At 40.7% G+C, this 22,058-nt stretch overlaps 2 protein-coding genes across 20 annotated transcripts in view; one reads left to right on the top strand and one right to left on the bottom strand.

Annotated features, from left to right (window-relative positions):
- Positions 1–669: 669 nt before the first annotated feature.
- On the bottom strand, positions 670–21,203 carry ewg (DNA-binding protein Ewg). 17 transcript variants are annotated; one of them, XM_028184641.2, is made up of 13 exons: positions 21,078–21,203; positions 18,621–18,784; positions 17,902–18,055; positions 17,118–17,242; positions 16,443–16,616; positions 13,164–13,335; positions 12,726–12,838; positions 12,527–12,643; positions 11,479–11,598; positions 10,831–10,953; positions 10,079–10,333; positions 6,535–6,669; positions 670–5,583 (listed from the first exon to the last, which is right to left on the bottom strand). In XM_028184641.2, exons 2-13 carry the CDS (start codon positions 18,714–18,716, stop codon positions 5,524–5,526), a joined length of 1,644 nt encoding a protein of 547 aa, XP_028040442.2. In that variant the 5' UTR covers positions 18,717–18,784; positions 21,078–21,203; the 3' UTR covers positions 670–5,523. The 17 variants fall into 17 exon arrangements, with proteins under 17 accessions (XP_028040442.2, XP_028040441.2, XP_028040445.2 ...); XM_028184640.2 differs by lacking the exon at positions 21,078–21,203 and adding an exon at positions 20,724–20,863; XM_028184644.2 differs by lacking the exon at positions 21,078–21,203 and adding an exon at positions 20,724–20,863 and having other exon boundaries at positions 670–5,568.
- Positions 20,771–22,058, top strand: part of Coq7 (ubiquinone biosynthesis protein COQ7, mitochondrial) — a 7,939-nt gene continuing 6,651 nt past the window's right edge. The window contains exon 1 of one of the 3 annotated variants that reach the window (XM_028184651.2): positions 20,771–20,911. Coding sequence is in view for 1 of the 3 variants with exons in the window: in XM_028184650.2 (XP_028040451.2) it covers positions 21,342–21,359 (18 nt within the window). In the remaining 2 variants the exon portion in view is untranslated. Of the gene's footprint in view, positions 20,912–21,115; positions 21,360–22,058 lie in introns of those variants that run through there. The other 2 variants (XM_028184652.2, XM_028184650.2) reach the window with 2 other exon arrangements.

Below are 22,058 nucleotides of genomic sequence, written 5' to 3'. Positions count from 1 at the left end.
ACTACCAGAAATTTTAAAAGGGAAGCCTGTGCAATCAGGATAGGGCTGACATCTGTAAGATTTAAATCGTATTTGTACGACTTTTTGCAAATAGTACGCGAGTACGATCGAAGCATCGAAATCGTACTAAAAACGTACGATTTTTTTTACATTCAATCCATTGTAACATTATTTTATGCAAACAGTTCTGGCAGCAATTTTGTAACAAATCCTTTGAAGACAAGTATCCAAAACCGTAAAATCTTAAAACTCTTTTGACAGAATATTAAAATAATGAATGTTGGTAATATTGCCCAGAGTTTCGGGGAAGCCCCTTTTATTCTAATTTCCATACATGAAAGAAGACTTTCCTTCGAAATAAATAGAGATCATATTTGTTTAACTTTATTTTAATAATTCCTGTAGCTGGAACGAGTACGACGAATGATGATCTATTTCAATCTTGTTGTTTGTATGTAGCTGTGTAAATATCTATGTATAATTTATTTTTAGAATTTTCCTTAGGCGTACGACTTTTTTTGCGCTGTGGTATGATTGCGGCATTTTTTCACCTGGCACCACCGAATCAGGATAAGTACTCAAGTGGACTCAACCACAACCTCAAGCAAGTAAGAAAGTTATCTAAATTAATGAACTTATCATGAACAGTGAAAATAATAAAAAACATGATGTACATAAATATTTTAATAATTGCCATATTCACACAATCATACCGTTATATACACTCACAAACTATATTACTTAACAACAAAATTGTGCTTTTAATTATTTCTTGCATTCAAACATGAATTCTTTGGTAGTATTTAAATAAACAAAAACAGAGCAGGGACAGTAAAAACAAAAAAGAAGTAACTAAAGCTATCGCAGAAATAGTATCATAAACAAAAAATATACAGTTTATTAACATGACCTCGCTAGTTTTTGTACTTCTCTATAAATGTTTAAACCATTGACTAGTATCGATTGTTACAATTTAAAATTTATCTTAACGTTAAACGTGAAATTGAAACCTATCCTAATAACGACATTTTCTTATTTAGCTTTGAATTCAGGAAGTATTTTTAAAGACTTATCTATATTCAAATAAGTTATATTAAACATTAAGCTTTGATGCTACCATTTTTGTTTTAGATTGAGGAATGCTCTTTGTCAAATTCTACATAATATTGCTTTTTAAATCCCATCAACAATGTCAACGCCCTAGTGAATCGTAACCTACGTATAAGGATTTAAAATATACATATTTGTGTATATTTACAATTACAATTTCTTTCTTTTAAAATTAGTAATCTCTATTTTCTTATATGAATCCAATACGAACCAACGAGATATTTTCGCTATAACTACTTTTGACATAACGGCCTCAATCCGTAATAATCACTTGCATCGAATCCTGACATTATCTGTATTAAATACGAATGCGATTCCGAGTTTGTATCAATAGCAGGAATAAAAAAATATCACAATTACTACTTGTAAGCAAGCGAATCATTGTCTAAATTTAAACCATTACCGAATATGAAACTGAAATTTGAGCGCCACAGAATCCTATGTTTATTTAATGAATGCGTAATGTGAAACCTTAGACAAATCAATTTATGTCAAGAGATGAAATTATATTCACAATTTATACAACTTATGTAACACACTTAGTACATACATATAATGGAAATTAGTTTCCATCATATCCCTTTCTTCCACTCACTTCTTCCATTACAAAAGTTACAATAAACAAACATGTCAGGATCGATTTTCTAAATTTGATGAGTTTCAAAAAACTGCGTCCGAGGCCGAACCCTGATATCGACTTTTGACCGACCTTCTTTTATTTTATTTTATTGCTTAGTTGGGTGGACGAGCTCACAGCCCAGGTGTTAAGTGATTGCTGGAGCCCTTAGACATCTACAACGTAAATGCGCCACCCACCTTGAGATATAAGTTCTAAGGTCTCAGTATAGTTACAGGGGCTGCCCCACCCTTCAAACCGAAACGCATTACTGCTCCACGGCAGAAATAGTCAGGGTGGTAGTACCTACCCGTGCGGACTCACAAGAGATCCTACCATTTTAAAACAAATCTTCCGTAATTCGAGCTCACTACGAGAAGCATCTTAGAATACGTTCCTAATTACAAATTCACATGTATATGTCGAGATGTGATAACTACTTACTTTCTATTGCTTCGTTGCGAGCCCGAATAAAAAAGGATAATGAACTAATAAATACTCCACAGAGTCAGTCTGGGTAACTTTTAATGCTGTTGATAACAATTTTAATATATGTAGTGTGAATTATAATCGCAAGAGCTCGAAACGCATGTTTTAATGCGTGATTCATGATGTTCATCACGATTTAATGCACGCATTAAACAAAATCCCACCAAACCTTTAAAATCAATGGAAGCGCATTCAACGCCTCGCGGTATAATAAATCGGAACGTAAAAACGTTTTTAAAAATATTTTGTAGCAAAGTGAAAATCGATGGCTCCAATGAACACTACGCTAACTCCAAATTCGTAGATTTTACAGGAAGAGCGTTTAAACGAAAAAAGTTGATAAAATCTTTATTATTGCAGATATATTTATGGTTTTTTTGTGTAACTAGCTGGTTAACTCTTGTTTCGAACCCCATCAATAATGATTAATTGTAATACTTTTAACATAGTGAAGCGATTTGCGTGGAAAACCAAAATTTCAAAATTTTGAGTTGGAGTAGTGTTCATTGGAGGCATCGAAATAATGTTTTTGAGCTCGTGTCATATTATTAAAATAGTTGGCGTCTGGAACGTCTATGTAGCTTTATTGATCTTATCCTTCATAGCTCTGAACTATGTTATCTGTCAACTTTTCAAATTTAGTGTCCTTTGACAATTCGTATTTCGTACTAACAATCAGAAGTGTCAGTGTCAACCGCAAGAACTATAGTTACCCAGATTGACCGTATTTTAATTATAATTAAAGAATTTACGCACTTTCCACGTACCAGACAACAATTTAATGATTTGAAATCCACGAAACCTTATGCAGTACACAGAAGTGTTAAATTACTATCTATCTATAAGTACCTATATAAATACGAAAAAAACTAATTTCCAATAAATATTTCTATTTGTATATTTTACTATGTATCGTGTCTACTCTCGACTTACGGACTAGATTCGTTCGACAAGACTAGATAAAGTACTCACTAACAAACTCGACGACAAATCAATTACAAAACCAACAACTTATAACAAACACTTAAATAAAAGGAATGTTTTTTTTAATTGATAATGGTATAATTTATTTCTAAAAGTTATACTCTATCTGACATTTTGACAAAACTACTTGTCACTGTAAGATTTAAAGGTCGCGTTTTTTTTTTGTAATTATATACTATTATTAGACTCAATATTATACCTTTGCTAGGATTTCACAGTCTTCACAGCTGGTGTAACTAGACTTTTAATCAGCATATTATTATTCCATAGCACCAGACAGCATAATCTCAGGAGAGTGTACATTCATTTGTTTCCTTTCAACTCAATTTATTCTGACGCTTTTGTATACAAAAATCGTAGACTTGTGTGCTTAGTACGAGTTTTTTAACCTTTTCGATAGCGTAAAAGCTAACTCAAATTTGTGTGGAGTTGGAACGTTTGCCTATGTTTGCCGCTGTTCGAACTGCATACAAATTTGAGTTAACTTTTACGCTATCGAGAACGTTAAAAAACTCGCACAATGGTATGGTGCATGAAAAAGTATTAAAGCGTAAAAGTGACAAATTCCATTAACTCAATTAATTAAAGTCACGCCTTGCGAGTATAACTTTTAAAGTAAATATTTAAATACGCCATTTTACCAATATTATGTACGGCACTTCCAATACACACTAGCGAATCGCCGTAATATCCAATATAATCTACCTAATAATATGATTCGCATATAAAATCAGCCAATAAATAAAACAGCATTTAAAATTTATAAAATAAATACGGGTTTAGCTATTCGTATATTGCACATTTCATTAAAATAATAAAATAAATACCTAGAGTTTATTTGACCGTTCGATTTTGAAATGAAATCCATTTAATGGAAAAATATTGCTACTATTTATTATTTATTTATTGGATTGTCATGACGCGAGTCGGATATCGTTTCCAGCTTTCTTAGTGTACAGCGACCACCTCGCTCAACAATATCGATGGCTGACACATGACTAATTAATAAACTCTCCGATACAAATGTACACGTTGCGCTCTCCAACGAGATATGGGCTGTGACCGCTGGGGTACTCCGACCCTATCTATTCTGTAAGCTTGGTCTACCACTTCATATCACAGGACAGCAATACGTTTTAGCGGATATTAATTACCATCACACACACACAAGTGTTACCGACCTGCACCGGTGTACTGAACAATATTTGCTTAAAACTCGAGATTACTGATTAAAATATTTTTTAGGGGTTTGGTTGATTAATAAATTAACTTTTATTCATCAGTTAAACGGCCGTTAAATGTTATAAAGTAAAGCGGGTTGCCTTTTGTATATAAATGTGCCCCTGCTCTCTACTTGGATAATGCGACACTAAGTAAGTAGAAGTAGTAACTAGTAGAAGTAAGAAAATACACCATATATGTTAGTGGACACGGCGTGAGCGTGCCTGGGGCCGATGGATACGCTCGCGAGGGGTCGTCCAAGTGTTAGAACTCCTTCAGAGGCGCTCGAGCAGCTGTTAGCCAAAGGCTGAGCCCTCGGATCCACCGGTTCGTCTTGAAACTAATAAACCTTCAGGACCACCACAAATTTCTCCATCCCATAAGAAACGCTCGGGGCAAACCAGTCGATAAGTGATTATTCATCATAATTTGATATATATGTCTACTGTTACGATAGATTGTGTTTAGTCACTTTTGGATAAAACCAAATAAAGCAATATAATAAACTGAGTCCGATTTGGGAGATCGTACTAGAGAGCAATCGAGGCACATTCAAATCACTCGGAATCGTCCGGTTCTTATTTCGTCATTGGCTTAAATCAATTAATTGTAAACATTTACAATTATTGTCAACGGCGACGTATTGTATGGCGGTACCAGCTATTTCAATTACTACGGATGAAAACAGGCGTTTTAAAAAGAACTAATTGAACCTGTCGGTAATAACGATTTGTTTATATGCAGTTCATCTCTACGTCAGAGACGAAGGACGGGATTTTGTTTATTCCATTTTTTCATTTTCGTGTTAGAATGTACGGCGAACAGGTCACAGTTTCGGGTAAACTATTTGTTAAAGTAAATAATGACTTATGAATTAATTAATTTTAGCAAAACGTGACAATTATTATAACCTCTTAGCTCTGATGTCAACAATCCGCCATTAGTTCGTGCAGCCAGTGTTTATAAATATGTCGCTCTGCCGTCAGCCACTAGTTGGGTCGGTGCGTAGTGGAGTGCGGGGCGCGGTAATGCGGGGCGGAGCACGCGAGGGCGGAGCGCTAGGTGCGAGAGTCAGGTGGCGGAGTCCCCACCAAACGCATCAGCTACGAGTCTGCCACCACCGCCTCCCGCTCAGCCTTTACCTGTTGCTGTCGACAATAAGTCTGCGCTATTATTGCACATCGTACGGCAGTGAAACCAACAAACAGGCTTAGTGCAGAATCCACCGGGATATCAAAAAAACGTGACAAAAAAATCAAATATTAATACAAGAGTCGAGTCGCCGCGCTTCATGTGGCGACTCGGAGAATCATGTACAACGTCCTCATTTTTAATAAACTACAGTAAAAGCGCCATATTCGCTATTTCATTATTCGCAGATTAAAAACATGCGACCCCATTCCTACGTTCGGGGATCTAATCGGTACCTACAGTACATACACATGGATACAAAGGAAGTAGGTGTCCGCAAGTTGGATAATCCAACCGAATATCCTTTGTAAGCGCGTCCTCGAATGTCGTCGTTGGCTAATAAAAAATAGACCTTATTACAACTATCCACTGCCTAAAGTATGTAGTTATATAATGACGCCGGTGGCGCGGTGTATTAGTTCCGCCTTTGACACAAGCCGCCTTCGCCGCTGTCGGCGTTTTTGAGAATCAAACAATAAAATGAATCTTCATCCCCTATAATCCCATTTACATAAATTACAATTTCATATTCACGGTTTCTACAGTCGCGGCATATTTACGGAACATAAATAGCTGCGAATAAAGAGCTTTACTGTAGTCAACAAAAAAAAGCTCAATTGCGTTTCTAAAATTGTTCTCTTAAATTTGTACAAAATTAGTAGTTTAGTATATACCTACCTAAAATTTAATTTTGTTCGAGTCGCCTAAAAGTCCCAGTACTACCAACGGTTAGTTTGGGAGGATCAAGTCAGGCACTGCGCCGGCTGGCGTCACGTCACCTCAAGTCGAGCACGGAGGGCCACGATCCCCATCGAATACCTTTTCGTTTTGCGGTCACTTTTCTCTTAGTTTACTTTATTTTAAGCTTGGAGCTCAACGCGAGATTACGGATTGTTTGACATTTAATAAATAGAAATAGTTACCATATGTTTGGTGAGGACGGTGGCGTCCTTGAGACTGAGGACCTGCAGCACCTGCGTGTCTCCGTTCTGCAGCATGACCTGCGCCACGCCGCCGCCCAGCGACAGCGCCTCCAGCGTATCGCCGCCCTGCTCCACCTGCCCGGGTAGCAAAGCTTCACCAAGCTGGACACGCACAACACGTGCCAGTCTCCAGTTATATGCGCATTGTCCACGAGTGCTCACGCTGCACGTAACGGTGTTGCATACAGCCACGACCCTTGCACATGAGCTCTATTGTTATTCAGACATTTCATTTATATACTTTAAAGATCGTATGGGTGAATTGTTTTATGTTATCCCCTCTGTGTTCACTTCCCTTCAAATTGTTTTCATTATTGTATTCATTGGAGATTAATTATGTGCAGCTTTTACTTAGATAGTTCTCAGGTGTACCTTAAAATGTGTAATAAATCATGAAGTACCGTCAGTGCTAATGACGTTCCTGATATTTCGAGTTAAGGACTACCGGCTAGGTAGCCGCGGGCTCTTCGAAGACTACACCTCAAATTTTGAAGTTCAGAGTTACGGTGATTTTTGAAGTAAAACTTCTTTAAGCGCGTTGAGTAAAATTTTACTTGCGACAGATTCGTTCGTTACAGCTTGAGAGAAAAGATACAATTTAGGACAAGTGAGAGTGAGAAAATAGATAGAGCGTCTCGCGAACCACTCGACGGTGAAGGGAAACAACAAAGCGAACTAACTCATTTTTCTTATTCACAGCGTTCCCTATTACAAGAGAAATTTGATTTGATAATGAAAAATTGAGAATACCACATTACTACACCGCAAAAGAGCTGCACTAAGTTGCGCGCGCACCATTGTTTTGAGTTTAATGGCTGGTGTCTGTACTTGAGGTTTCACCATACATCGCGATCCGTTTCTCTCACAATGTAAGGTGATCACATTGAAATTTACATTTAAGTTCCGTAAAAAGTTATTTTTAATTTATGATAATATTCACCAATTAAATGATTTCCCACAATATACTCTCAGATCAGTACAGCAGGACTATCGCAATGCTAAAACAAACCTACAAACACGTGCAAATAAAAGGTCAAATTATAAACAAAGCGCGCTGCGTGCGACACACGAACACACACACCTATAATAATAATAATAAAATAATGTATTACCTTTTACATAGAAAACACTTAGCGTTTTCAAATAAATAAAAGCTAAATAAGAAAAAAGGCAAGAGGAGGTGGCTAATGCTGTGGGAAGTAGCTGGCTCAGTTCGTTCCCTACAAACTGCAAGCTACAAACTACAAACAAAACACAACACAAACGTAGATCAGCGTTTATTGGTCGCGTTACACGCACACATGCAAACGTAATAAGCTCTAGCAACACCCGGGAAGTAATACGAGACGCGTCGGCGCTGTCCACGGACTCAACGGCGGCAATGTATCTACATAAAACTTGATTAGGGATAAAGCCCCGCGGCTCCAGCGGCGAGTATGTGACGCGGCTGTGGAGGGGCGGGGGGTTGGGGGGCCGCCGTCGAGTCCGCTCCGGCATCTCGTTAATTCCCGAGCGTAAATAACAACACAACAAATAAAAATAAAACAGATGACTTTTACAAAACATTTCATACACGCAACATAACAATATTATTTGTTCAACGATATTTAAAAATAAATAAAAAGTCGAATGCTAGCGCCACTACAAACTAAACTTTGAACAAATTTTATGGCAATTTATTGACAAGCAATACTTGGATGTTTGATTTAAAAAAAATATAATCTCTATATTGACTGCACCGGCTGTGGGGGTTGGGGATGTGTATAGTTTCTGCAGATTTTTTTTAGGATCTTTTAAACTGAACAACAGTTTCATTGTTGGTCCCTCAGGTTCCGGGGCCTGACTTAACTTCCACAGATGACATCTACAACATGAACGAAGTCCACCATGTCTACGGAATGTTTAACAATAATTAAAAAAAATTGTGAATCAGTCTGCTTTTGGTACAGTGCACGCCAGAAAACATCCAAATATTGACAAAACACACAAAAACATTTGGCACAATCACAAACAGCTAATTAAAACATAACGTGGGGTAAATTTAAAATATTGTCAATAAAACTTTTAAACTAAAATTTAGATTTGATTATATATATAATTCATCACAAATATAACAAATTTAAGAGTATATTGTGTATAAGGACCTAATTCATTTTTTAATAGAACTTGTTTATGTAATTCAGCAGTACTATATTTAATTATTTAGTCCTTGCCAAACGATTCCTACCCCTGCTCTGATGCAGATGGTACCAGCATCCTAACCGCTTTGACCCCGTGGATAAGGCACATTATTATACAAGACCGGCCCCCTTGTAGGACACTTCCAATGTTATCCAAGTTTGTATCGAGCCCAGCGGTGTACATTAACATTTGAAGAGAGAGCAGCAGTCTCTAATGAGTTAGTTTCCCCGGCGGGTCTCCCACCAGCGACGCTGCACCCCACAGATAATCAGACAAGAAGTGAACGTGCGACATTGCATGTCTCGCGCGTTTCACTTTTATTACCATAATTACGAATACCTTTGAACTCATATCTCAAAGTGGGTGGCGACATTTACATTGTAGATGTCTATGGGTTCCGGTAACCACTTAACAGCAGGTGAGCTGTGAACTCGTCCACCCATCTATGCATTAAAAAAAATGTCGCTATAATTATATATCTATATTATCAACACATTTAAATATATAAAAAACAAAACATAACAAAATAAAAAATATAATATTGTCTATTCTATTAATATATTATGCTTTAATAAATTTAAACTACGTAGTGTTCAACACTAGCTTCTTTATGGATTTATTCATTACTTAAGTAATTTGATTTAAAAATAAAGTGTTATTTGGCAACGATATACTTTGGGATCGGGTTTGTTTGAGATCCTAATTATATTATTTATTAATCGATTATGATTTTATTTTATTTTTAGTATTATCGATTGAATATTAAATAGTTGAACTATTTTTATAATTTACTACAGCGACCCCTGGCGGTGTCTCACCTGGCACACATATTGCACCGGTTCGCTCCGATAGGAAACAATAACATTTATTTTGCAGACTTTTAAAATAATTATTTTCTTATTGAATCTTAGTGCATTGGTGCTCTACCAATTGATATGTAGCGTCGGTACGTACGGTTACCAATTTATTACAAATGGCACGTCCGTTGCATTGCACATTGTTTTAATGGTAAAAGTGTCTTGTTTGTCTTTGCTACCAGGACGTAATTGAAGATTAAATTAAATACCAAATTTATTGTGGAAACTTAAAAACAGGACCGTGTGTAGAAGACAAACAAGAGACATAAAGTATTGCGACTTTGGCACATTGTGGACTAGGGGAACTAGTTCTGATAGTGTCGAGGCGCGGCCGCGTACATTGCGGCGTCGACATTTCAGTTATTAGTACCACAGTTTAAACGTCATTACATCGATAAATATAATCTTTAACATAATGACACTGGTAGTCAGTGTCGCAGCGTGACCTGCACGAGCGGCGCCACGCAGACGGCCTCGTGGTGGTGCATGGAGGCGACCATGGACTGGTACACGGAGGCGGACACGGGGACGGTGATGACGCCGGACACGGACACGGGGTAGCCGTGCCCGTCGTCCGCCGTGAGGATGATCTGCCCCTCGTGGTTGAGCGTGGCCTCGGCGACGGCGTTGAGGTCCACGGCGACGGCGCCGTCCGTGTCCAGCGCCCCCACCACGCTGGCTCCGCCTTCGCCGGACTGGATCTGTACGGGGACCACAGAGAGAGCTCAGTGTGTGACCGCGTATGAGAAGATAGACGGGAAGTGTCAGTAGACCAGTATTTTCCCTTTACGATCCTCGGCGGAGTTCTATCTACACTGTGCACTATATACATTATTTTATATTTTTCAGTGAGAGCTTCCAGTTCTTGAGGCTCCAGAGTGTGCACGCAGACATAGCTGGCGTGACGTCACAGCGTGAGACATGAGGTCTTGTCTCATTATTATTTTTTAACGATTGTCCCACCGTTCCGAGCGGGATCAGTGAAGCCTGTCCTCCACAATTATGTGCAAAATATCCATATAATCATTTTAGTGAGTTCAATATTTATTGCACGCCCTCCTTCACAGTGAAAGTAGTTCAGACTACATGGAAGTGAATATTTCATTAGAAAAACCGGTGTCTGCGAGCCGGCTGCCTTGCCGCGGTGTCAGTAAGGTAGCTATTAGAGCTTGTGTTGCAGGAGTGAGCAGTGACTGACCACGTGCGCGGTGGTCCCGTCGGGCAGCGTGATGATGGGGTTGTTGGGGTCCACCTGGATGAGGGAGACGCTCCCGTCGGGGTTGGTGATGGTCTGCAGCACGGCGGGAGCGTACTGCGACATCTGTGCACACCACACCGGCATTGTTTTAAGTCTTATTGCTATGATATCATTTATGTGTGTTTTAAAAAAAAAGACATCACTAACTATGTATATTTAGTAAGCACACAGATGCTGTGGCAGTTTTAAAATGTTCATATGTAGTAGGCGAGCGTAACGCGGCCCAATAATATATTCTGTCTGAGATGCTCCTAACAGTCCAACCCCATTGTCCTAGACTAGAACACAGATATCATTTTTGAAACTTTAAGTTTAAACTAAACCTGCTCGGGACCCGTGACACGCGGTGTAAGGGAAACGCCCCTGAACCCGAAGACACAGTAAAGTGTTCTCGAGGGCACAGGCCGCATAGGGCATGGGGCGTGGGGCCGCATTCACTCGAGCTCACATCGACGCCGAACAACTGTTCGTGTAAGGTCATTGACCCCGCGAGCTGGCTGACTGTTATTGAGGTTACGTTGTGTTTAAACAAAGCCAAAAATATTATGTTGCGATTGAAAGTAAGGTGACGGGCGCGGTTGTCCGTACATCGACGTCGGCGAGCGTCATCTGGTCGATGCAGACTTGCTGCTCGGCGAGCGCGTGGTGCGGGCGGGAGCCCCCGGGCTCCGCCCCCGCGGACCCCGCCCCCGGCATGCAGGCAGACACCTGCTCCGGCAGCGTGCGAGGAACCAATATGTTATACTCACAGTTTCAATGTCCAGGATGTGGAACAAATCATCTCATTTGATTCTCCAGTACAATTTATAAACAAATTGGTTAGTGATCAAGAAATAAATGTTATAAGAGCTTATGGAGTTAACGTTCCAACTCGCACCTTTAATAATGATTTCAGTATTAAATATCTATCTTATTTATGTAACTTAACTGATTTTTTGAAAAAGATATGAAATGTGCATATTATATATGAGAGTTGAAAAGTTAACAATCTCCCCCCTATACAAATACAAACAAATTAGAATATTATTGGGATTTGACAAAAACATTTTTAAATTAATATTTCTCAACACAGGACTTTAGTCAAGGAAAAAATTGTGTAGAAAATATTTTCTCAAACTACCCTTTGGTTTAAAGATTCCGATATGGATCAATAGATGGCAGCATCGTCGTAGATAAGAAACAGCTTGTTGAAACAAGACAGAACCATAGAACTCTGTTATTATTCCAGTCAACTAAAACATTAGCTTCACTTGAAATAAAAATCTCCAAAACATTGCTTCCTATATGTACTAAACGCAGTAACATCTACAGCAAACACATTCTAAGACAAATCTATTTAAATCATTATTTAATCAATGCCAATCAGTTTATTTGATCTTCTTGATGCCTAGATTTTTTGGAACCAGTCGAATAACTAACCTAGTTAAAACAGTTTCAACTTTAATATTATATTTACTCACTCCCTAAGCAAATTTTAGTTTTTCCCTGATAATTTTTATTCTTAATAGTATAATCTCTCACAATCTGCTGTTAATTACAATGTAGCTAAGATGTAGATAGACACCCGCCCTGAAGTGAAAACCCATAGTTCGTGAAGTGGACATATATGCAATAGACACGCAATGAATCTACGTACGGGTTGTGTCGGAGGTCCTTTCTCGTCTTCTTCAGTAAAAGCTGGCAGGAGATCCTCTCTTCCGTGGTACTTGTAGCAGTTGATCACAATCTGTCGCAGAGCGTGGGTCCATGACATCTGGAAGAGGTCGGTCGTTGCACTTGCATTAATTATTCTCGTGGTGCGTGCGAGTTGCGTATAATTAATGGCGTGCAGTTACCTTCTGCTTCTCATCTTCAGACCGAGCGTCCATGCGCACGTTGGCCCAGGGCAAGTCTTTGGGCCACCAGGGCGGCCGGGTCGACTCGCGGCCCCAGCCCGGCTTGCCGCGGACTGCTCGACAAGTGTTCAATGTGTCACAGATACGTACATACATACATGATTAGCTTTTGGTTATTTTTAGATAACCCTGTAATTTTACGGTAATCAAATAGTTAACATCAATGGTTTATGTTTCTTGCAATTATTTTCTTAAAAAAGATCAGTGACTATTACATTCTACAAGAAAGGCAGGAGGCGATTCAGCAGGAAATTGCATTTATTTCTGTCCAACGTGTTACGGTAATAATATTTCAGTTAAAAAAACTGAAAAGTGGGCCAAGGATTTCCTGTATGATATGAAGGAGGACCTATAAGGTATAAGGTAGACGAGACTCACCCATCGAGTACTTGAGCATAAGCGGGATGAAGGCTCTCAGCTGCGCCTGGGTCATCTTCTCGACGGGGGTGGGGATGCCGTCGATGATGAGCGGCGGCAACTCGAACAGCGAGGGATCATCAGCAGGAGGAGGCGGCGCCTGCGGGACCGAGCCGCGCCCGAACTGACGCTCCTTATATACTCGCTTACTGACGCGTCTCGCTCTATCCACTGTACTGTGGGACCGAGGCACGCACGATCTGACGCTCCTCACAAACTCGCTTACTGACGCGTCTCGCTCTATCCACTGTACTGTGGGACCGAGGCACGCACGATCTGACGCTCCTCACAAACTCGCTTACTGACGCGTCTCGCTCTATCCACTGTACTGTGGGACCGAGGCACGCACGATCTGACGCTCCTCACAAACTCGCTTACTGACGCGTCTCGCTCTATCCACTGTACTGTGGGACCGAGGCACGCACGATCTGACGCTCCTCACACACTCGCTTACTGACGCGTCTCGCTCTATCCACTGTACTGTGGGACCGAGGCACGCACGATCTGACGCTCCTCACACACTCGCTTACTGACGCGTCTCGCTCTATCCACTGTACTGTGGGACCGAGGCACGCACGATCTGACGCTCCTCACACACTCGCTTACTGACGCGTCTCGCTCTATCCACTGTACTGTGGGACCGAGGCACGCACGATCTGACGCTCCTCACACACTCGCTTACTGACGCGTCTCGCTCTATCCACTGTACTGTGGGACCGAGGCACGCACGATCTGACGCTCCTCACACACTCGCTTACTGACGCGTCTCGCTCTATCCACTGTACTGTGGGACCGAGGCACGCACGATCTGACGCTCCTCACACACTCGCTTACTGACGCGTCTCGCTCTATCCACTGTACTGTGGGACCGAGGCACGCACGATCTGACGCTCCTCACACACTCGCTTACTGACGCGTCTCGCTCTATCCACTGTACTGTGGGACCGAGGCACGCACGATCTGACGCTCCTCACACACTCGCTTACTGACGCGTCTCGCTCTATCCACTGTACTGTGGGACCGAGGCACGCACGATCTGACGCTCCTCACACACTCGCTTACTGACGCGTCTCGCTCTATCCACTGTACTGTGGGACCGAGGCACGCACGATCTGACGCTCCTCACACACTCGCTTACTGACGCGTCTCGCTCTATCCACTTTACTGTGGGACCGAGGCACGCACGATCTGACGCTCCTCACACACTCGCTTACTGACGCGTCTCGCTCTATCCACTGTACTGTGGGACCGAGGCACGCACGATCTGACGCTCCTCACACACTCGCTTACTGACGCGTCTCGCTCTATCCACTGTACTGTGGGACCGAGGCACGCACGATCTGACGCTCCTCACACACTCGCTTACTGACGCGTCTCGCTCTATCCACTGTACTGTGGGACCGAGGCACGCACGATCTGACGCTCCTCACACACTCGCTTACTGACGCGTCTCGCTCTATCCACTGTACTGTGGGACCGAGGCACGCACGATCTGACGCTCCTCACACACTCGCTTACTGACGCGTCTCGCTCTATCCACTGTACTGTGGGACCGAGGCACGCACGATCTGACGCTCCTCACACACTCGCTTACTGACGCGTCTCGCTCTATCCACTGTACTGTGGGACCGAGGCACGCACGATCTGACGCTCCTCACACACTCGCTTACTGACGCGTCTCGCTCTATCCACTGTACTGTGGGACCGAGGCACGCACGATCTGACGCTCCTCACACACTCGCTTACTGACGCGTCTCGCTCTATCCACTGTACTGTGGGACCGAGGCACGCACGATCTGACGCTCCTCACACACTCGCTTACTGACGCGTCTCGCTCTATCCACTTTACTGTGGGACCGAGGCACGCACGATCTGACGCTCCTCACACACTCGCTTACTGACGCGTCTCGCTCTATCCACTTTACTGTGGGACCGAGGCACGCACGATCTGACGCTCCTCACACACTCGCTTACTGACGCGTCTCGCTCTATCCACTGTACTGTGGGACCGAGGCACGCACGATCTGACGCTCCTCACACACTCGCTTACTGACGCGTCTCGCTCTATCCACTGTACTGTGGGACCGAGGCACGCACGATCTGACGCTCCTCACACACTCGCTTACTGACGCGTCTCGCTCTATCCACTGTACTGTGGGACCGAGGCACGCACGATCTGACGCTCCTCACACACTCGCTTACTGACGCGTCTCGCTCTATCCACTGTACTGTGGGACCGAGGCACGCACGATCTGACGCTCCTCACACACTCGCTTACTGACGCGTCTCGCTCTATCCACTGTACTGTGGGACCGAGGCACGCACGATCTGACGCTCCTCACACACTCGCTTACTGACGCGTCTCGCTCTATCCACTGTACTGTGGGACCGAGGCACGCACGATCTGACGCTCCTCACACACTCGCTTACTGACGCGTCTCGCTCTATCCACTGTACTGTGGGACCGAGGCACGCACGATCTGACGCTCCTCACACACTCGCTTACTGACGCGTCTCGCTCTATCCACTTTACTGTGGGACCGAGGCACGCACGATCTGACGCTCCTCACACACTCGCTTACTGACGCGTCTCGCTCTATCCACTGTACTGTGGGACCGAGGCACGCACGATCTGACGCTCCTCACACACTCGCTTACTGACGCGTCTCGCTCTATCCACTGTACTGTGGGACCGAGGCACGCACGATCTGACGCTCCTCACACACTCGCTTACTGACGCGTCTCGCTCTATCCACTGTACTGTGGGACCGAGGCACCCACGATCTGACGCTCCTCACACACTCGCTTACTAACGCGTCTCGCTCTATCCACTGTACTGTGAGACCGAGGCACGCACGATCTGACGCTCCTCACACACTCGCTTTCTGACGCGTCTCGCTCTATTAATTTGTGTTATGACTATTTTAAGCTAATTTTATATCGATGTGAATAAGATATGTACATCGCGTAAACACCTAACATATTTATGATTTTCTGATCACACAGTATGGAATTTTGAAGTTATAAAGCTATATATTAAGCTAATTTTAAGTACTTAGATTACGTACTAGTAATGAGATTTGGGTCGCTTGTAATGCATCCACTTCCTGTGTGCACGACTGCTTCAATATAAGTGGATTTGCCAACAACAGACATGTATTACCAAATGTAGTCTGTCTCTAAGTATACATTATTATTAATAGAGGACATATAAACAGTACGGGAAGGCATTATAGTTACCTGCTGCGCCAAAGCGTTCTCCAGCTCCTCCATGATCATGCAGCGGAGGTTCCTGACGACGTCCTCGAGCGGCTTGGCGCCGAACACGCGATAGGAAGTGTTGGGCTTGCCGGGAGTGGCCACCAGCACGACGGCCTGCTGACCTACTCGTGTCGCGAACTCTTCGATTGTTTGCTACCAGATAATCGTTAATCAAATGTATTTCTTTTGAAGCCGGTGTTACTATAAAAATGTCTTAAGAATTATAATTATAACTACTTTAACGATTTAAGATTCCAGTTTATTATTCTAGTTTTCTTGGTATCGGAGTAGCAACCGTCGACGAATGTAATGCTTTGTCTCCAAAAAGTTTGCGAACTATTTGCAGTCTCTCGGGGATTCCATAGAATGGCAGCTCCGATAAAATGCCCTATGCCAGAAATTGTGAATAGGGGGTTTCTTGGACACGAGCGGTCTTTCGCGAAAACGGACCCTAGTTGGTGCAACTGGACGAGAGGCGATAAGACGCGTTAGTGCGGCTGGCCATTCAGGAGCTCACGTCTTAAACACCACTGCGAGGGTGCCCGCTTCACCTATGGGCGCTAAAGAGGCTGCCCGATCACACACTGCGTGATATATTGAATGCGTCACATATGGTGGTCCATGGTAAGTATTAGAACAAATTCATAAACTCACTCTAAGTTTCCTTAATAATCTGTTCTGGTGTCGCTTCCTGACGGAGGGGTTGGTCTCGAAGGAGTGTGGGCGCTTGCGTTTCTTCGACGAGGCGATAGCCGCGGCCGCCGCCATGCCTACGGGGCCTGACGACGATCTTTACGTAACTTGGGTCTCACATGCACGCCGCCGACCTCGGCGCGGTTTGTGATGTTTTATGTATAAACGTTACATATTTTGGAAATTTTATGATTGTTCAATTTATAACAAACAAACATAACACCTAATTATCATCGAATCATGTACTTAACTTATTACTTACTAGTTTCGAAAATGAAATAGTGATTAATCTAGAAAACATAATTTTCTACAATTCTGTAACGGTTTAAGTTGGAAGGTACTTACTATATACAAAAACGAAAATAAATGAAGTAAGATAATTGGTTGAGACACTGAGGGTGAGGCATATTGTAAATCTTGATAGGTAGGTCGGTACCTGTTCTGTCTGTTTCAGAGGTGAAGATGTAATGCCTTTCGGTTTGAAGTGTGAAATTATCACTTCAATAAATAGACTACTACAAACTCAACTACAAGGTCTAATTTGGTTTTGGTGAGTTCCTTACAATGATTTTTGCCTGCCTGCCCTGCACATCCCAAATACAATTTACATACATACTATATATGTAATGTTAAATAAATAACATGAAAATCCAGAAACCCCAGTTAGAAGCACCCAATTTGATATGAACTAGCAAAACTAGGTGTTGACGGCTTGTGAGAAATAAAATAGAAATGAGATACGGACCGGCGGCTGCAAGTTGCTTTGTAACTTCATCGCTCATGGCATTCTTGATGATGTCGTTTCCGTCGTCATAGTTGGAGCCGGCCGGAGACGAGGCGCACTCGTCCTCGTCTTCCGAGCCGCCGCTCAACCCGCAGCCCTCCACCTGGGACATATCCTGTGAACAGAATGTTCTTGAATAATTTACATTAGACTCAATTTATACTTAATAGCATATGGTGTGTCATATACGTGAGTAAACTGTTATTGAATACACCACCACATGATTGCTACCCACCTTGAGATATGAGGTTGAAACATCCCATTTTATAATAATACAGCTATTGCTTGTCTTAAAATCTTAGATTAACTTAGTGTAACTTTTAAATTGTAATTTAAATTATTAAATTAAATTTAATTATTTAAACTAAATTAAAAAAAAAAAACAAAGTTTATACTTTGTTTTTTTTTTGCAATCTTCATCTTTAGCAACTGCAATTATGTTCTCAATCTCACATTGTTCTATTTGTTGTGACTTAGGGTCTTATACACCATCACTACTTAACGTACTTTGTCAGGACAGATACTTAGAACCATCTTTCTTTTAAAGTGATGCAAACAAAACAAGACAACACAGGTAGGTAGGCAATCTTGGCCATAAATGAATGTCCTTTTTGACAACCAATGACGGCCATTATCTGTTGGCAACTAGTGATGAATGCTAACCTTCTTAAATAACATACCTCCTCAGTCATGTCCATGGACTCTGTGCTGACGGCGGCGTTCATCTCTGGTTTTATCTCCCCCACCTCCTTTGATGATCTCAGTTCATGGACCATTTGTGTTTAATGTATCTAACTGCACACTTTAGAAACTTAGCTCAGCTTGTTCGTTTAGTATTTAAAGCCTGCAAAAAACATAACATTTCCTCACATTCATAGTCTATAATTGGAACATGTGATATTGTTATAAGCTTACTAAATAGTTTTATGATGGTAGAGTAGGTATTTTAAGTAGATATTTTAAACCTTTACTTTGCCTATTTCTTTAAAAAGCTATTATGCCAAACAATTTGAAGATAAAGGATAGCTATTCAACAATTTCATTGAGCTTTGACTGCAGGTGAGTAAGCCACTCAAGACTGGGTGGAATGCTATACTGTAGAGTGTAGATGAATGGTATTCTTCAAAAGCTGATTTAGACTTTTAGCATTTCATATCATAAATTAAATTACTCTAACTTTCGGATTAGTCAACCGACCTTAACTAAAGGGCTGTTAAAATTTGAAATTAAATTAATAAATCCTAAATTAAGTAATAAAAGTAGTTTACTATACTAGAGGACAGAAAAAAAAGTGTTTTTTGGTTTAACATATGTCAATCATATATAATTGTATATAGACATGCTTTAACAAAAACCGACTTCAAATAGAAAAAAAAAGATATTCCAAAACAAATTAATATACACTAAAAACAATCATCATCGAAATCGGTTGGCGTGATATTGAGTTGTTCATGTATTTGTCTCGTACATACTTAATTGCAAATTTAAAACTGCAAATTATATGGTTTTCTCATGGATACCATTATCAGAACTGGATTAAATTGATATGGGACCACACAAGAAGCGTCAGCTTTCTAATAAAAAAGAACCATCAAAATCGAATCACAAGTAAAAAGTTATGAGGTAACAAACAAAATAAAGAAACCATACAGTCGAATTGAGAACCTCCTCCTTTTTTGAAGTCAGTTAAAAACCTTGATAAGGTTTATTCCAAAATAAGACATTTTCTTAATTTTAATAAATCTTGTGTTGGTCTTGGTACAAAAATTCAATTAAATGAGAGGATTAGATGCCCTCACAGCCTTTAAATCACCAGTACCCAGAACCTGTAGGTACCATGAAAGTTACTACTATCCCAAAAAGAATTATGAGATTGAAGTCTCAATTATTTTGATACATCAGCTGTCCTGGTCCTCACCACCAAATGCAAAATTGCAAGCAATGATTGATAGTTATTTGATGGAAGCTATGGGCCCTCACATGTACAACTAGTACTTAAGACTCAATTTGTTATTTCTCTTTTTTTTTATTGCATATTGTTAGTTACATTACATTCATTGTTTTTTTTCCATTCAAATTAAATTTATTTTGTCAGCTTCTATTAGTCAAAGGTCATTGACCTCGGTAAAGTATATAAAGCTATAATTTTTTTATTTGTTGTTCTATCTAGTGTTGAGTAATAAGGTTATGTAGGTGAATATTGTTTATGATTTTTATTTCCTGATAGCTGTGGAATTTATACTGGCAGTTTATATTTATTTATTTATTTAATATCATCAATAAGTTTGTATGACTCAGGAACCTATGCAGAAAAAACCCGTTTTAGTTAGAATTCATTAGAGGTGATGTTTTTCCAAAATGTTTGAGTATATATTTCATTGGGTAGGACAACTATGAAAAATCAATACTTGTCCTACCCACACAGTTGATGCCATTTACCTAATTTAGTTAAATATCTGATCTTAAATCTATATTGTTTTGGTTTCTCGTGCATTCATTAATGAAACTAAAATTCAATATTGTTGCACTTTATTGCATTCATTGGTCTCCGTCACCGAATGTTTCGGGTGCATCTCGTAAGGGTATGCAACTAAATGACGCATTCGGCGGATGTTTTGTTTGCACGATGCATGTCAGGCTGCGACAGGTCAATTTTGAAGACGCATGACGCGAACTCTTTGCGGCGGCGTAAAGGATAAGCTCAAATGAATGGCTACCATGGAGGGCGGCCGCGCGTTCGAGCAGGCCCAGACTGGATAGGAAGACTACGGCTGCGTACGCACCTGCGTGATTTGAGACACATTTTGCGATCCAAATCCTAGTTTCGGGAGTCCGCTGTGATGTAACCCGTTCCAAATAACACTTTTTATAGCATTCACACTCGGCGGAACACTGATTTCACAAAAACTGCGGAGTGCACGCGAGACCCCGAAAATTCTGAATCCTCCATTGGTATCGATCGGTGATCCCGGTATGTAGACCGTATACACTTTGTATCTTCGGGTCGCCATTTTGTACGAGTCTGCGCGGTGTGATTTTCGCATGGAGTGGGAAATTACCCCTCAGCCCGAGGGGGGATTCAAAATAATTCGAAATATCAGTTTTGTACAACTAAAGCTGATTAGAGAAATACTTACCGTTTTTTAGATCAAATTATGGTCGCATATGAATTTAGTGGCCTTCGACACGGGCTGTACAGGAAAAATCTCTAGTTTATTTTCGAAATTGATCAATTCATGTCACGGTATAGCGCCATCTAGAAAGATTTTCTTCAACTATATTTGACAGTGCATTTTGTAAATAAACCTTTTTAAATCGATTGCAAGGTAATTATTAAATTACTGTTGTTATTCGAAGGTTTTTCTGTAACGTAGTGTATATCTGGGAGTGGAATTAGTTCAATGAATTTGATTCAAAAGGTAAGTCATGAATACATCGGGGCTAAATGGTTATTACCTATTTTATAAATCAACATTTTACCATACGAAGTATAACCTCTTTCTTTAATAATACCTAATAATAATTAAATACATAAAATAGGTAAATAAAATAAAGGCAAATAAAATGGGTGAGAAATTACTAATAATTGTTATCAAAACGTGTTGTTATGCCACAAATTGTTAAGATGTAATAAATTTCTCCTCATGAAGAAGAAATTACGAAATTAACAATCGCCATTTCGAAGATAGTAACCGTAAAATTGTATTTTATTAGATATTGCTTAAAAAATGTACTAATAGAAAAATTAAGATAGAAATGACAAGTTCAAAATCATGAATGGTTTTCTTGCTTCTTCCCTTGCTTATCAGGAACTTAGTTAAATATCAATTACAAATTTCCCCCGAACAACGAGCATGCAATGGGCTTTGGGCCCTTCCTTTTAATTCTAGTATGGGATACTGACTCACTTGATGGTGAGTCGTATTGTACTGTACTTATGCTGATGCTTATTGACACCAATAATGTAATAATCTTCTGAAACATTGTTTTAAAGAGGATATGTCATAGAATTAAAAAATTCTAGGATAAACTTATTTTAGTCCTAGATGAAATGTGGCTAAAATTATATTTAGAAATGCATTGTGTATGAGTATAGTTATTAAAGGTAGTAGGAATGA

Source organism: Bombyx mandarina, chromosome 05 (genome assembly GCF_030267445.1).
Source record: "Bombyx mandarina strain Sakado chromosome 05, ASM3026744v2".
Classification (NCBI taxonomy): domain Eukaryota; kingdom Metazoa; phylum Arthropoda; class Insecta; order Lepidoptera; family Bombycidae; genus Bombyx; species Bombyx mandarina.
The sequence above is the reverse complement of the archived record's forward strand: the minus strand, read 5'-3'. Positions and strand labels throughout refer to the sequence as shown.

Coding starts and splice junctions, on each gene's coding strand:
- ewg (XM_028184641.2), bottom strand. CDS start 18,716: ATGGTCCATGAACTGAGATCATCAAAGGAGGTGGGGGAGATAAAACCA. Junction 13,336..16,442: donor AGAACGCTTTGGCGCAGCAG/GTAACTATAATG, acceptor CGAGTATATAAG/GAGCGTCAGTTCGGGCGCGG. Junction 12,644..12,725: donor CTGAAGATGAGAAGCAGAAG/GTAACTGCACGC, acceptor GACCTCTTCCAG/ATGTCATGGACCCACGCTCT.